This window comes from Ailuropoda melanoleuca, chromosome 1, assembly GCF_002007445.2.
Source record: "Ailuropoda melanoleuca isolate Jingjing chromosome 1, ASM200744v2, whole genome shotgun sequence".
In the NCBI taxonomy this organism is placed as follows: domain Eukaryota; kingdom Metazoa; phylum Chordata; class Mammalia; order Carnivora; family Ursidae; genus Ailuropoda; species Ailuropoda melanoleuca.
Window position 1 is genome coordinate 134196057 of NC_048218.1, and position 15643 is coordinate 134211699.

The 15643-nt window shown below is 36.2% G+C and overlaps 1 protein-coding gene across 1 annotated transcript in view; it reads right to left on the reverse strand.

Annotated features, from left to right (window-relative positions):
* PCLO (piccolo presynaptic cytomatrix protein) overlaps positions 1-15643 on the reverse strand; it is a 378386-nt gene that overhangs the window by 192642 nt on the left and 170101 nt on the right. The window contains 1 exon segment of the mRNA XM_019798053.2: positions 1866-2576. Within this exon segment, the coding sequence (XP_019653612.2) occupies positions 1866-2576 (711 nt within the window).

Consider the following 15643-nt stretch of genomic DNA (forward strand, 5'->3'; position numbering starts at 1 on the left):
TGAATATTTGAACACTACATCTGAAACTAATGATGTACTACATGTTGGCTAGTTGAATTCAAATAAATAAAAAATGAATATTCCTTTGTAATAAAAATGTTATTTTTATTAAAAATAAATAAAATGAATATTTGTCTTCTCTCAAGGTCACTGTAACACAAAACTGCCACATGTAAGTAAGCAAAAAAAAAAAAAAAAGATCTGACAACCATTTATAGAAGGGAGAAGGAGCAGAGAGCAGGCATGGTGACATAATTAGATTCCTCAAATCATTAGTGAAAGGTCATGAAGGCCATCAATGGAGTGTCCTCAGGAATAGGAGTCAACAGACAGGAATGCGATACATTGGATGTGGAGAGCAAAGGGTGCGCTGGTAAGAAGTAACCTGAGGTTACTCAGAAGGGTAATGACTGGGAGACTACGGACAGATGAATGACACTGCTATTACCAGAGACAGAAAGTTAGAAGCAGAAACTGCTTCTACAGAGCGTAGATAAGATCCGAACAACTGAATTCTGGTTTACAACGAGGCTTTGAAGCAGAACACATACTGGGTATTTGAAAACACAGATCTGATACTCAAAAGAGGGCCAGAAGGTACACAGGTGGATTTAAGTACTGCTCATGTGGTGCCCCTAAGAACAAAGAAGACAAAACTCAAAACAAAAACAAAGCAACACATAAAGAAAACCTCATCACACAGAGATTAGGAAAGAAAGTGATACACTGAGTCAAAGTAGAACTCATAAAGCATGGTCAGAAAGACAAAAAGGGAACAAAAAGGGAAGGGTCATGGAAGCCAAGGGCAGTTTCACAAACGGAGAAACGGTCAAAGGTGTCAGGTTTTGCCAAGCGGTTAGCTAGGAGAAGCAATGGGTGGTGGTGATGTTACTAGATCCAGCCATTCTCTGACTCTGATACACTCATTTGCATAAGGAAGGAAACCAGGATTTCCTTATTGAGCAATACATCATGTATCGAAGATGGGTTAGTAACCATGTGTTAAAACTGTAAACACCAAAAAAGGAATATAGATTGTAATTAGAGTTCTAATATTAACTTTTAATATTAATAAATCATTTCTTTTTCTTCCAAGTTATTGCTATTACTTGTGAATTAAAATTATTCAACCAGATATGATGCAAGATCTCATGTAGCTCTAAAACAGAGTTCTAAAACTGCCATTATTCCTTGTGCAGATAGAGGTTAGGATGGATACTCTTAGAAGTTGCCACTAAAGAAAGAGAATATATATTATTCCAGATTATGCCGGGATTATAAATAATCCTTCAATAGTAAACACATTAAACAAACTCCAACTAGAGTGCGTTATATTAAAATCATGTTAAACACTAAAATTAACTTTTGTAAAAATGACTTTTGTCCTGAATTTTAGCCACACTTTTTTTTTTTTTGGCAATCACAATTTAATCATTTTATGGCTGATGGCACCTTAAAAGGCTTTCAAGTGAAAAGAAACTTGCCTAACCAAGTGACTAAGTAAACAGAAACTTAAATAAAGACACATATTATTTTATATTAAAGGTGGATACTGATTTTATGTTCACAGCGGAGAGAACAAGAACCTTAAAACTGTAAAAACTCTTCTCATCACCCTACAGAACTTCAGTAATTTATCAGATGTGCATAAAAGCAGGGAAAATAAATTTGATATCTGCTTTAAGTTCGATCAAGCCGTCAGAAAGCCACAGTTGTTCATTTCAGCAATTGTTACACTTTTCTGAAAGTGCCTTTAACTGAAGGCTTGCACTTACATAACTACCATTAAGCACTCTGTGTACTTAGGTAAAAATTAGCAAATTTCATATATATAAGACAGCGAAAGACAAGAAAATATAACTTACTGTTTTTTCTCTCCCAGGTTCCACCTGATCAGGCTTTGCTGGGCGTGCTGCCTGTGGCTGTCCCTTCACTTTTTGAGTCGCCTCATGGTCTTCCTTGGGCACACCTGGAGGCGGGCCGGAGGGTGTACCTTCCATCTTGGTCTGTGGCTGCTTCTCCTGTGCTACGTGTGCAGCTACTCTGCCTTCTGGCTTTTCTTCAGCAATTGGTATTTGAGTTTTAAGTAAGCCTTGTCTCTCTTCCTCCTCCAGAGCTGATGGTTTTGTTGCTGGAGGTAACTTTTTGTCTTCAGGGGTTGGCTTTTTGTCTTCAGAGGTTGGTTTTTTTTCTTCAAGAGGTGGCTTTTTGTCTTCTGGGAGTGGCTTTCTGTCTTCAGGGGGTGGCTTTTTTTCTTGAGGGGCTGAAGTTTTGTCTTTCTCTGGTTGACTCTCTTGTTTGTGATCTGTGGTCACCTTTGGGACAACCTTTTCAACTGACGGTATTTCTTTCACTTTTTCTGGAATGACTTGCTCAGCTTCTGTTTTTCCTTCTTGTTCCTTCTTTTCCATCTTTACTTGGGTAGGCATTGCTGCTTTCTGTGATGGCTGTTCTGGAGGGACAGGCATAGGAGAGGCTTTTGGTCCTGAAGGTGTAGGTGGCATTTTGCCCATATCTCCAAGCTGTCCTGATATTGCTCTCTGGGTTTGACAATTTAAACAAAGCCATTCTTGAATCTGCAAAGAAAATAGCAATGAACAGATTAACTAAATTATAATACATCTGTTTTGGTGTATATACTAAGGTTAACATCTGGTGATTTCTAGTTGCTTTTTTGTATAGGGAGAAGGTAGGTCACTGTTTTCCAAATCAATGAAATAGTGACTTCTAAGGAAGATTGCAAAAAAGGCTATTTATAATCTAAAAATATGAGGAATCCCTAGAGATTGCAATTCACTCTCCTCACCATAAGGAAGAAAAAAAAAGTAGCATTAAAGATGGAGCCCGGGTTGGGGGGTAGGTAGATGGAGCCAGGGGAATATTCACTTTTTTGGTGAAGAATCTGCATTTCTTCCAAACAACATTTTTGAGCTTGGTGGCTTCAAAATTGGTATTTCACATATTTACACAAAACATTACATTTTATGGTCACTTTATAGTAACTACAATTAACCAGAGTTCTTTTAGGATTTAGCGTATAATCTCCTATCTCTTGATGTGGGTCAAATGTAGTTCTATTTACCAGGGTAGAACTTTACAAGGTGCATGAAAAGTTTTCAAGAATCATTTGTGCATAATTCTCAATCCGCTTTAGGACTGAAAAATAATTTCATTCTTCATAATATTCACATTTCTGATGCAAATGAGCAAGGCACAATCACTGGCTCAAATTGTTTGGTATCTTTCCCCCAGAGTTTTCTGAATCTCTGACTGAAACAGTTCCTTATGTTTCTGCTCCTCAGTATAATCTATGGGCCACATGCACCAATCTACTGAGGTGGTCATAAAACGTGCAAATTCTGGTTAATTCTTGCTTGATTCTTTTGCATGCTAAATTATGAAAACTCCTCTCTCATAACACATACAAATGATGGCATGGGAGACTGATTATGTTAGACTAATAATATTGAAGAATTCTTCCCTTATTGATGTATGCTGTGCTTTTTCTTACCTTACGAATATTATAATGTAACAACTAAAGGCTTCTAATCATTACATTTAATAAATACCTATTCTGTAAAGTCCAATGATGGAAGGTCATACAAATAGCATTGCATTCATGTGTTGTACTGTTTTCTGAGTTCAATTTCAAACTGCTTTTCATACTGGATCATTCTTTCTAGTTACATGACTTAAAATCACTTATTGGTCTAGAATATTATTAGGGATCTAAGTTTTATTTCTTATTACAGCTTCTAATTTCTTTATAGATATAAAAAATGTTGCTTAATAATAATGACTGAGGTGCACCTGGGTGGCTCAGTCGATTAAGCATCTGCCTTTGGCTCAGGTCCTGGGATCAAGCCCCACGTCAGGCTCCCTGCTCAGCAGGGAGTCTGCTCATCCCACTCCCTCTGCCCCTTCCCCCTCCACTTGTGCTCTTTCTCTCACTCTCTCAAATAAATAAAATCTTTAAAAAAATAATGATGACTGCTTTGCAATCTGTAAGCCATTATAATTCTTATCTACTAATCTAAAGAATAAAGACAAAAGTCCATTATTTAATTTTTGTAAAATGCTCTTTATAAAATAAAATCAGTATGCATTACGGGTTCATTTGCTTTTTGTGTGTACAACCATCCAATACTAATTCTCTTCTTAATTTCAGGTTTCAGCAACTCTAAAGTCAAATGTGGCTTCTATATATCTGAATTTTATAGAAAAGTCTTAGGAAAGAAACTGATTTGATCCCTTGTGACAAATGCGGAAAGCTCGCTCCAGCCCTTGCGCTGAACAGTCCTTGGAGGAGGCACTTCCACAGCACCTACAGAAAATCAATCTTTATCTGTGGTTTTAAAAACCATTACTCAGCTGAGCCACATCTGAGGACACAAAGAGCTGCATCACTGCTGTTTTGTCACATGGATTCTTTTTTTTTTTTTTAAAGATTTTATTTATTTATTTGACAGAGAGAAAGAAAGCCAGCGAGAGAGGGAACACAGCAGGGGAGTGGGAGAGGAAGAAGCAGGCTCCCAGGGGAGGAGCCCGATGTGGGACTCACTCCCAGAACGCCAGGATCACGCCCTGAGCCGAAGGCAGCCGCTTAATGACTGCGCCACCCAGGTGCCCCGTCACATGGATTCTAAAAACCAAACACAGGTGTGTGTTAAGCATTCCTGGCAGGCCACGTCCTAACATAAAGAAGTTAGGAAGTTTTTCATATAGGAGGAACACAGGTATCATTACATTGCAAAATTTTTTCAAAATAATAGTGTGATTCTTTTACCTGAGTTTTTGGAACAAATTATTCTTACAAAGTTATCATCCCTTGCTACTTATAGTATATGATACCACAATGGTACTCAACTCTCATTAAAATGAAAATGTGTTGAGAAAATAAACAAAACAACTATTTCAAAGTAGTATACTGATGATTTTCACACATTTGAAATGTACCTAAGGGGATAAAAGGTATCATCTATTTAATCCACAGTGTCACATAAACACCTCATTTTCCCAATTTAAAGTAATGTTTGATAAACCCACAAACAGTAATAACCCACACTAGTATGGTCTGCAAGGCAAATGGAAGGCAATAACGCCAGTCTAAAAGGAAAAGGATCTTATCCTGAGAGCCTCACTGGCTAGATCAAACTTGTGTTTGGCTTAAGTTTCCATCCTTATGCAGTTAAACCTGATATTTTTATACTTGGTCTCTCAGTTGCACGATGATTGGCATTTGAAATAATATTATTAAGACAAGCCTACTTCTTTTGACTTTACACTTTGACTAATTTTCACCAAAATTCATTTTGAAACTTATGTTATGATCATGTCAAATAAATATGACAACATAATTCACTTATCTATCTACTCTGTATATATTTATTCTAGTTATACCTATGGAGTACATATACCATTGGGGAAAGAATATGTGTATGGCTTATTCCATCAGGGAACTCACATTCAAGTAGAAGGAATAAGATACAGGTTAAAATAAATATGCAGTAAAAAATATGTATATATATATATGGGAAATGGAAAGGATATTGGTTTTAACAGGATTGTCTGATGAATTTGTTTAGAACATAAGGAATCTGATAATTTTTGAATCGCAAAGGAGAATTTTTTCACCCATTAGAAATGCTGAATTAGAAGTCTCATACGCATGTCTCTTTTTGCTGCAGGCCTAGAACCAAAATTAGAAAGCCAACAAATTCAGCAAGAGAGGAAGTTATAATATCATAAGGAATTAAAAAGGGGAGGAAAGTATAGTAACACCAAAATTTTTATACTTCTTTAAATATGCAAAATTAAATTTTATTAAGAGAGGGCTTAAGAAAAGGCAGAGGCTAGGGTAAAATCAAAAGTAGAAATGAGAAAAGCAAAGCTGATAGAATTTTAATAATGAGTAAGATGAGCGAAAATGAATTTTCAAGAAAGTTCGTTTTGAACAATATGGGTTATCGTCATTATCATATCACCATTAAATACAACCACAATTACTAGAAAAATTGACTTCATGAGTGACAATTTAGGAAATACCCTACAACCACATAAGATGTAAAAATCTGTAGTTCACAATTTTTTTTGCATTCTTTACCAAAAATAATCCCAAGGATTTTTGTATCCCTGTATTCAGGGATTTAGTTAAGAAGCATTACATTTCTAGGTCCAAAAAAACATCTGCACTCTTAGCTCCTCAACAGCCACACCATTAAACACTCATAATGTTTCTAGTCCAGTAACAATCTGGAGATAAAATAAGCAAGATGCCTAAATTATACAAAAATTCAATACATAAATTATCACTGCCCATATATTATTTTTACCACCTAAAGGGATTTTACCACATGTAGTATTAACTCTTTCTGTAAATTGCAAAACACATGACTATTCATAGTTCGCCTTAAGGTTAAACATCCAAAGAGTTACAGCTTTATCTTTGAAAATAAAGGCAGTGAGACAGGAGCGCCTGGGTGGCTCAATTGGTTGAGTGTCCAACTCCTGCTTTCAGCTCAGGTCAGGATCCCATGGTTCATGAGATGGAGCCCCTCAGCGGGGAGTCTGCTTGAAGATTCTCTCCCTTTGTCCCTCCCACCACTCATTCCTTCTCTCTCTCACTCTCTCTAAAATAAAGAAATAAATCTTAAGACAGTAAGACAATCAAAAAATAAATATATTTTAGATATTATTATGTAATATATACTTATATAAACTAAAGCCATTGCTGTTATATTATTGAGTTTACTACATAGAAAATACAAGAAAAATACAGATGCTTATGGAGGCTTTTTTTTTTTTTTTAAACATACAAGTCATCATTATGGATGCTTTCAGACCATTTGCAGTGGTTTCACTAAGTTCTTAAATTATGTTTTATTTTCAGTATCCTATAAACATCTCCTCATAGTATAAAGCATAAAAATCTTTATCTATATTATTATTAAATGTATCAAATAAATTCAGAAGACTCTATGAGACCAATCACCTTTTAATTCAGGGCTTCAACATTCATAGCCAGGATATCAAATTCACCTCCAAGTAGGGAAAATTCTGATAAACAAATAGTGTATAAAAAATAACTCCATGTCAATCACAACATACTAGAATGTATTCAATTGTCAGCTGGTGCATGTTGATAGAATGCGTTTATTTTAACATCAAATCATTAGGGCTTGTTCAAAGCAATGCCACAAATCCATTAATCTTAAGAGCAAAGCAGGAAATGAAGGCAATATAAACCCAGAAGAGGGATGCTGCTGTGCTAGTCAGCATTTTTCCATCAATAAGCAATTTGCTTTATGTAACATTTCAGCTGTAACTATAGCAACAATACCATTAAGGAAAATCTCCGAACTTCAGGACTGCCTCTGTATTTTTCTAAGTATCATTTCGGAAGCACGATAATAAGACCTGCAGTAGGTTGAAAGTTGGCCGTTAGACTTAAAATGGTAGAGAACGCACGGCTGCGAAGCCTGCAGGAACATTCACAGCTGTTATCTGAGAAGTCTTCACCACATTTTAGCATGAATTTTCATTAAAAGACCAACCAGATGAATTTGGAAGCTCAGAGAGTTTCCATCAATAAGAGTATGCAAGCGGAGCTTAGGTGCCCCCTACTCAAAATTCTGTACAGGAAAACCAAGCGATCAAGGGAGCTGATACTCAAATACCCTGGAGTTTCCAGCCTACTATTAAGTCTTTGAGTCAACAATAAAAATCGTATACAGGTTTCTGTTTGTCTGTTTATCTGCTTATCACTCAGAATGTTATATTTTTCAGCTAAAAAATAATTACACTGATGATCTGTTTAGAAATCACTGTTTACTCATAAACAGGACCCAAGAATGTTACCTGCAACTTGTCACTGGTATCAGTCTCACCTATAGTCTTGGATGAAGGTGTTCTATTTATCTAAGATCCGTACACTCTTTTTTTTTAAGATGATGCTTTGAAGATTATATTTATTTATTTGAGAGAGAAAGAGAGATAGTAAGAGAGAGAGCATGAGGGGGAGTAGCAGCAGAGGGAGAGGGAGAAGCAGGCTCCCCGCTGAGCTGGGAGCTGATGCGGGGTTCAATACCAGGACCCCCGGGGATCATGACCCAGGCCAAAGGCAGACACTCAACCTACTGAGCAACCCAGGTGCCCTGGACCCATACACTCTTACAATTCAAGTGGACATTCTGAGTATCAGATTTTTTTTTGTTTACATTTCTAAATTTATTTCCTTTTGTTATCTGTAAAAAAGGGAAAAGGACTGAATTCACAGTTGGCACACTCTTTTTTTCAGATTACACAATCAGTTCCTCGACTATACAATCAGGATATTGGAAATCTGTGCTCATTCATGAGACTCTACTTTACAAGTATATGCAATGATGTGTTTGTGGTATTGCTATTCTTATTCTGTCCCTCCTAAAAATGAATGAGATGTGTGTCAGCTCCTCTTCTTATTACACTGCTTTTGCCTAGAATGGATAGCTTCCTTAGTATTTTTGTTCCCATTACAATCAATGAAACAAGAAAAACTCATATCCAAAATACATACGTGAATGATTGGGGTTATTCCTCATTTATTTCCTGTGTAGATATAAGAATTATGTCAGAAGATGTTAGAACATAAATATTCATATGAAAACTAAGAAAAAAACAAATAGGGTTTTTAAATACTAATTTCCAATGGAATCGCTGAATGTTAAGGGTGGGAATCAATAATGAAACCGAACAGAATACTGGATGCCGCAGGAATCGTACTGGGGTCGTTCTGCTTGTGTTGAAATTGATCTGTGGTCATGTCTCTACTCATCTGCTCTTTTATGTAGATGCTTATTTCTGTAAGACCACACAGCCCCATATACCCACACAAAATGTCAATTTCACTGATTCCAGGCTCTTAGTGTAAGTTTCTATATAATGTAAACTATATTAACAGATATTTCCAAAAATAGCAACATGCCAACTAAAATCATGCACATTACACCAGGGATTAAAACTATACTTAGATTAGAATTGCATACTCTCAGTGGACATTCTTTTTGTGCCGATTTTTCTTTGACTAAAACAGGATCATTTTTCTAGTCATTTTCTCATCATAATTCATACGTATTTTTCTAAACTAGAAAGGTGATCTCTGAGTGTTTGATGTTTCAGATACAATTAAAGAATATATAAATACACACATGCATTAATTAAAATACCTCTCAGTTATTACATTAACACAATTTTGACAAAACTTGAAGAAAATCAGGGGCTTAGTTTCCTTTTAGAAAGACACATATATATTTATATTTATGTAAATATGTATATTTATTTGCATGGATAAGAACTACATAGGGCTCATTTCCCTATAATGACTTCCTTCTTTCTTTCCTTCCTTCCCAGCCCTCCCACCCCTCCTCTCTCCTTCTTTCTTTATATCTGCAGAGAGGGCAGCAAGAAGAGTGAGCTCATTAAGACTATTCTTTGATTAACAAATCAATCTGATCTGGGTTCAATCACAGGCATCAGGGTAAGTGATCTCCCACTAGTGTGTATAAAGGACAATTCCAAACACACAGCTGTTTTCTCACTGGTAACCAATGATGCAAACTTACGGGTAATCATACATAATTATTGTGTTGACTTCAGCTAACTCAGCTATAGCAAAAAACAGAAGGCTTAAAGAGAAGGCTTATCTTTGGATTCATGGCATTTCTATTTGTCATTAATTGTTCTAGTGTACTACATTCTAGGTGCATAGTTATTTATATAAGTCTAGTATAAAAAATAACCAACAGTTTAAAAAATATGTCATTCGTGTCATCTGGACGGCAAGTTCATTTTTTTAATAATTGGTTCTCATCCCTCTGCTTTTACAGACTTGTATTTTATTATTTCCCTATTATAAGAGGTGAGTATTTATTTTGCATATATTAATTATTACATCAAAGCAAAAAATACCTTTTAAGTCTAACACAGTCACTAGTCAGCACTACAGGCAATGAGTAATCGAATTTTATAACAAATTTTGAAGATGTTAACACACTTCATCACAGAGGAATTTTGTTAAGGTTACAAAACTATATGCATTTGGATGGTAGATTATTTAAAGCACATTGAATAAAATCTGTTGAACATTTTACAGGATAAACTAAAAACAGTCCCAGCTTTTAAATTTAATCATCATTGTGGATATAACGTTCGAAGACAGACTAATCTCAAAGACACGAGAGGCTGAAGTGTACAGGAAGGGGGGCTGGCACCAGACTGACTGGATGATGGGAATGCACCAAGGTGGGCGGAGTGATGGGGCAGGTGGTGAGCCCTTCTACAGGACATGGTGCAGTATTGGAAACCCTTTTGGCAGGGAAGATCAGTGTGTTGGTTTTGCAAGGTATAAAATTGTCTAGGATGAACTTTATTTCCAAAAATCCCCTTCCCTAAGTGTTTCCCATTATAATGTGGTGCCAGAGACAGTTTGTGTGAGACATGGAGGGCAGAAGCCAAGCAGCAGCGACAGTGCATTCTGTGTGCTCAGACAGCTGGAACAGGGTCACACGCACTGTTGCAGCTCACACATGTCACTTACTGCTTGGCTTGGGACAGGAAGCAGGCATGCAGCTGCCCTGTTTTTCTCTGGATTCTTCTTTGGCTTCTTCCTTAGCTCTTAGGGTGGAGACAAGAACAGACAGGGGTTCTGGTCTGTCCTCATGGGTTCTAGCTGGTCCCTGCTCTCCCCTCTTTTAAATTCATCTTTGTGTCCTCTGCCTGCCCTCCATCCTTCAATCTCCAGTAGGCTTTCAGCCATCACTTAGCCAGCTCCCACAACTGCATAAAGTCAAATCCTTAAAACAAATCCCTTATTATATAGATTTTGTACTTCCTAATGGGTCTGTTTCTCTAATTAAAGTCTAAGTGATAGAGTCAGGGTGAGCCAACTGTTATTCAAAGGGTGAGGATGTTTTACACTTTTATACAGTAATTGGTATGTGTGCACAGCAATTCTTATAGTCTATTTCAGATCTTAAGTAGCATGGAAAGGAAAGTACACTTCACTGGAATTCAAGAGAAATAGGGACTATCTTTGTTCTGTCAGTGTGACATGCATAAATGGGTTATCTGGAAGGTTTGGGTTTTTAATTTTGGGGGGGAGTTTTAAAAATTATGGTAAAAAGTTAAAAAGAGGCATCAAAAATAATTTGTGACACACAATGAAAAATTTTAAAAGGGTTGAAAATCCATGCATCTACTGTCCACTTAAATGGAATGCCGACAGTATTATTAGAGACTTTTGCTATCATATACTATTCTATACTCTCCAAGAACAACCACTATTTTAATTTTTGTGTTGTTACACATTTGTTTTTTATGGTTTTAATATATATGCAATTTTTATATACTCTTTACTCTTGTATATTTTTGAACTATATATACTTTTGTGCTTTTTTCCCCTTTTATTCTTTTTTCAGTAAATACTGCCTAGATATGAAAATGATCTGCGAAATATGTATGGGGCATAAAGAAAAACTTTATAATGAACACCTCAGAACCAATGATTCAATTAACAAATGGAATACTATCATATTTGAAGATTCTTTCAAACTCACCTCTTTATAACTTCCAAGTTAACCTCCATCCTATCTTATGTGTCTATAATAATGACATTTTGGACATATTTTTACCCTATATGCTTAAGTCCCTAAACACTACATTGCTTGCTACTGAATATTCTGAAAAATGTTACCTAAATTTACTTTCTGTTTTTGATTCAGATGTTAGAGTCATAGTTATAAAGTGTTATTTTAGACGGACAGCTAGGTAGGTGGATATAGAGATAACCTTCCAAATCAAAGCATTTCCTCAAAACCAAGCTACGGTGCCACTAGCGAGTACTGATGATAATGACAGATAAATATTATGCGTAAGACCATAGCTAGATGTAGGCGCCGTGTGAAACTAGAAAATGTGCTCACGTGACCTCATTTAACTTCATTTTTAAAAATGTTAGAGACCCAGCAAAGCACATCTGTGCCAAACTCAGGTTACAAACCAGCACTGTACCCTCCCTTCACTGGACCAGCTTTTAATTAAAAACTTAGTAAAGACCCTACAATCAGAGCGATCAAAGATTAATCACTATGAGGCTAATTTTTTAAAAAAGGAGAATATAATTGTTCAGATATCCAAAAATGGGGTTCAGAAAAATCTGCACATTCTGTTTTTGACTTCACATTTAATAACTAATCAATATTGAGGAATCTCAGTAAGACTTTAAAGTAGTGTTATCCAATTTATTCATGGAGTAGTTATTGCTTATTTGCCATGATTTTCATGTTATTTTAAGTGCTACAGATGTAATATTTGCTGTTAGAAAGACCAATGTAATTATATAAAAAGCAACCAAAATATATTAAATATATATTCATATGTGATTCATGTATGATTTATACATGGAAGATAATGATCTATTATAGAGTCTAGGCTGAAACTAGTAGGGATAGGAAAAAATTCAAATTTAAGTAAACATTCAAGAAGGACTTGGTTTCTCAGTTATGGCATGACTCTAGGCATCTGTTTTAAAGCTAGTCATTTCTTCAAGCTGTTCTTCTTCTGGCAATCAATCATAGACTTGAGGATCTAAATCTCATATATTAAACCTGAACTCCATCTGTATTTAAAAAATATCTAGGGGCACCTGGGTGGCTCAGTCATTAAGTGTCTGCCTTCAGCTCAGGGCATGATCCTAGAGTCCTGGGATCGAACCCCACATCAGGCTCCTCCGCTGGGAGCCTGCTTCTTCCTCTCCCACTCCCCCTGCTTGTGTTCCCTCTCTCGCTGGCTGTCTCTATCTCTGTCAAATAAATAAATAAAATCTTTAAAAAAAATATCTAAATACATACATAAATACAGACATATACATTTCTTTTTTATAGGATTACATGTTAATAAAAAAATTTTGAACAATTTGGAACTATCATCAAACATTACCTTGACTATTTCGAAGCCCTAAAAGATTTTTTAAGAATGTAATTTTTAATGATGATGCACTAACCAACTGTGTGGATGTATTTTATTTAATGACTGCACCATTAGAGAAATATTCTAAATACAACAATGCAAACAGAGGTCAGAATGTCAACGCCAGGGAACAGGGAGTATTGAAGAATTTAAAGTAGTTTATTTAATTCCATAAATAAATACTATCCATCTGCTTCACTATCAGGTACTCAACAATATGCCAATAATGTGTATTACCATTCAGAGTTCAATCTCCAGCTCAACATTATATTGCTGCCAACAAACAGGTAGGTGTAGCCCTTGTAAGCCTAAAGATACATTAGTTACTCACAGAAACCAGGGAAGAATAGGTATTTCAAGTAGGTTTAACTTTCATGTATGTTGTTGTTTCTGGTTTTCGAGCCAGTAAGGATGGGATGCAGAGAAGAGAGGCTGAGACTGGGAGAATGGATAATATAAAGTCCAATTGGCAAAGATATTAATAAATACTAGGCAGCAAAAAACATTACCATTACCCTATTCATTCATGCATGAATAAACCAGTAACGGACACATAAAAACAGAAAGTAAATACTAGCCCACATAAACCAGAGTTTGAATAAAAGACATAAGTTCAATTGATTTCCTGCTAAAGAACAAGAGATATTGATGGATGGATCCTAATAACCAGCTCCCAAAAGCCTTAGAACTACCACCAACCAGAAAGTCCACTGGAGATAATCCCAGAACTTTGCCCAGTCTGTATACCCTCGTCCCCTCAAGGAGCCCAAGACACCACAGTCAACCCTTGTCATCACTGTCTCCATCCCCTCAAATCTGCGCAGTGTTTCCTAGACAGTGAGAATATGACAACAGCGATGAGTCAGGAGTGAGGGGAGGGGAACAGAGAGAGAAAAGAAGAGGGTCTTGCCAGAAACACATGGAATGCTTAGTTTTCACACCTGCCCATATTGCTCTCTGGATCAATGTGGGAGTGGTATTTCTAGGAATCTGTGGTGTCCTGAAGCCCTCTGAACACAGGAAAGGCAGAACTGCTCCACGGGGAAGTCAGCTGAATCTTCACTGCCTGAAATGCTCAGCCAAGTCAAGTGATTATTGAGTCAGAAAGTGGTATGACTGTATCTGTCATCTCGGAAAGAATCTGATAAAGAAATGTACCCTAAAACAACAACAACAACATTGCTTTCCGAGAGCCTTTAAATGTGTACAGTGTGCTTGGCCAAAAAATAAAACCATAAAACAGAATTCCCATTTTTAACAGATAGCTGATTTCCATTTAGCATATAACTTCCTCCTTAGGCTACTTGCATTTGGAGAAGACAAGCTTACCCTGAAGGAATGACAGTGCATTGCAGAGGTTCCAAGCTTGCACAGACGACCAGGGTGGCAAGAGAAGAAATGGAATGAAGGGACTGACGTTGCCCAGAAAACTGTACTAATTTATAAGGAACCTAAAGATTTAAAAATGGAGGAGGAACAGGTTCTGGGAGCCAGTGAATATACTTATCTCACTGACTCCTCATGACAATCAGAGGAGAGAATTTCTACAATCATGTTCACTGCACAGATGAAGAAACTGAAGCATGTCATGATCGGTATCTAAAGCCAGTAAGTGGCAGATCTCAGAGATGAGGCCATAGCTCATAGATTAAGATTTTAAGGAATATAAAGGATACTTAAGTCAGAGTTGAAGGTGGGATTTCTTATAGATGACACACCAAAGAAGATAACAAGGATCAGATTCTTGGAAAATAGCCTCACTTACACAAGAAGAAAACCAGCAAAGCCAAGTAAACAGGATCATTCAAGAAAGCGGGAGGAAAATCGGCAGCTTTTAGTAAACTCAAATGAAAAACACGAGAATTTCAAAGTGAAAGGCAACACTGACAAATACTGCACTGAGGTTAAATAACAAATATTTCAAAAAAAACCTGGCAGCCAAGTCTCTTTTTACAATTGAACCAAGTAATATATTTATATATTTCCTTCTTAATTGTTTGCTTTGTCCCTCTCATCTCTGCAATAACCGTTGTGATGTTTCTCAAGTGGCCTGCAGAAGCGACTATAAACAATTGTTTTACCTGTGATTAAATACATAATTGTACCTAAAAACAATGAGTTATGTTTATTACATTGCTTCACCTTTACGTGGTGAGTATAAGCATTTAAAAACATAAATGAAGTGAAACCTTAGAATTCATTTCAAGTGCCATGTTAGAATATTGCTTTGAATGACATCAGATTTTGAAGTAGAAATTTATTTGTGGGTGTTAATTTTTTTCCAGATAGAGTATTAAATGATTAGACTTTATACGAACTTGTGACTGTAGAATGAGGCTCAATATTTTTTCCTTTCTTCCTTCCTAGTTTTTAAAATGGACAGATTGGTTAGGATGTAAACAATGAGAATGTTCTATGTGCTTTGTATATTGACAAATACATTGAAAGTACCAAAAAAAATTTTTATTCCTGGAAAAGCTACTGAGATACCACACTCAAACACTTCACTCAATTTATCATTCTACATATTCTCACTAGATATTGTATCGGGTGCCCTCTATTAATATAGAGATTAAATACATAGTTGCTTATTACAGTGAGCCCAAGGTCTAGGAGAAAGAAAGAAAACACAGTCTCAATA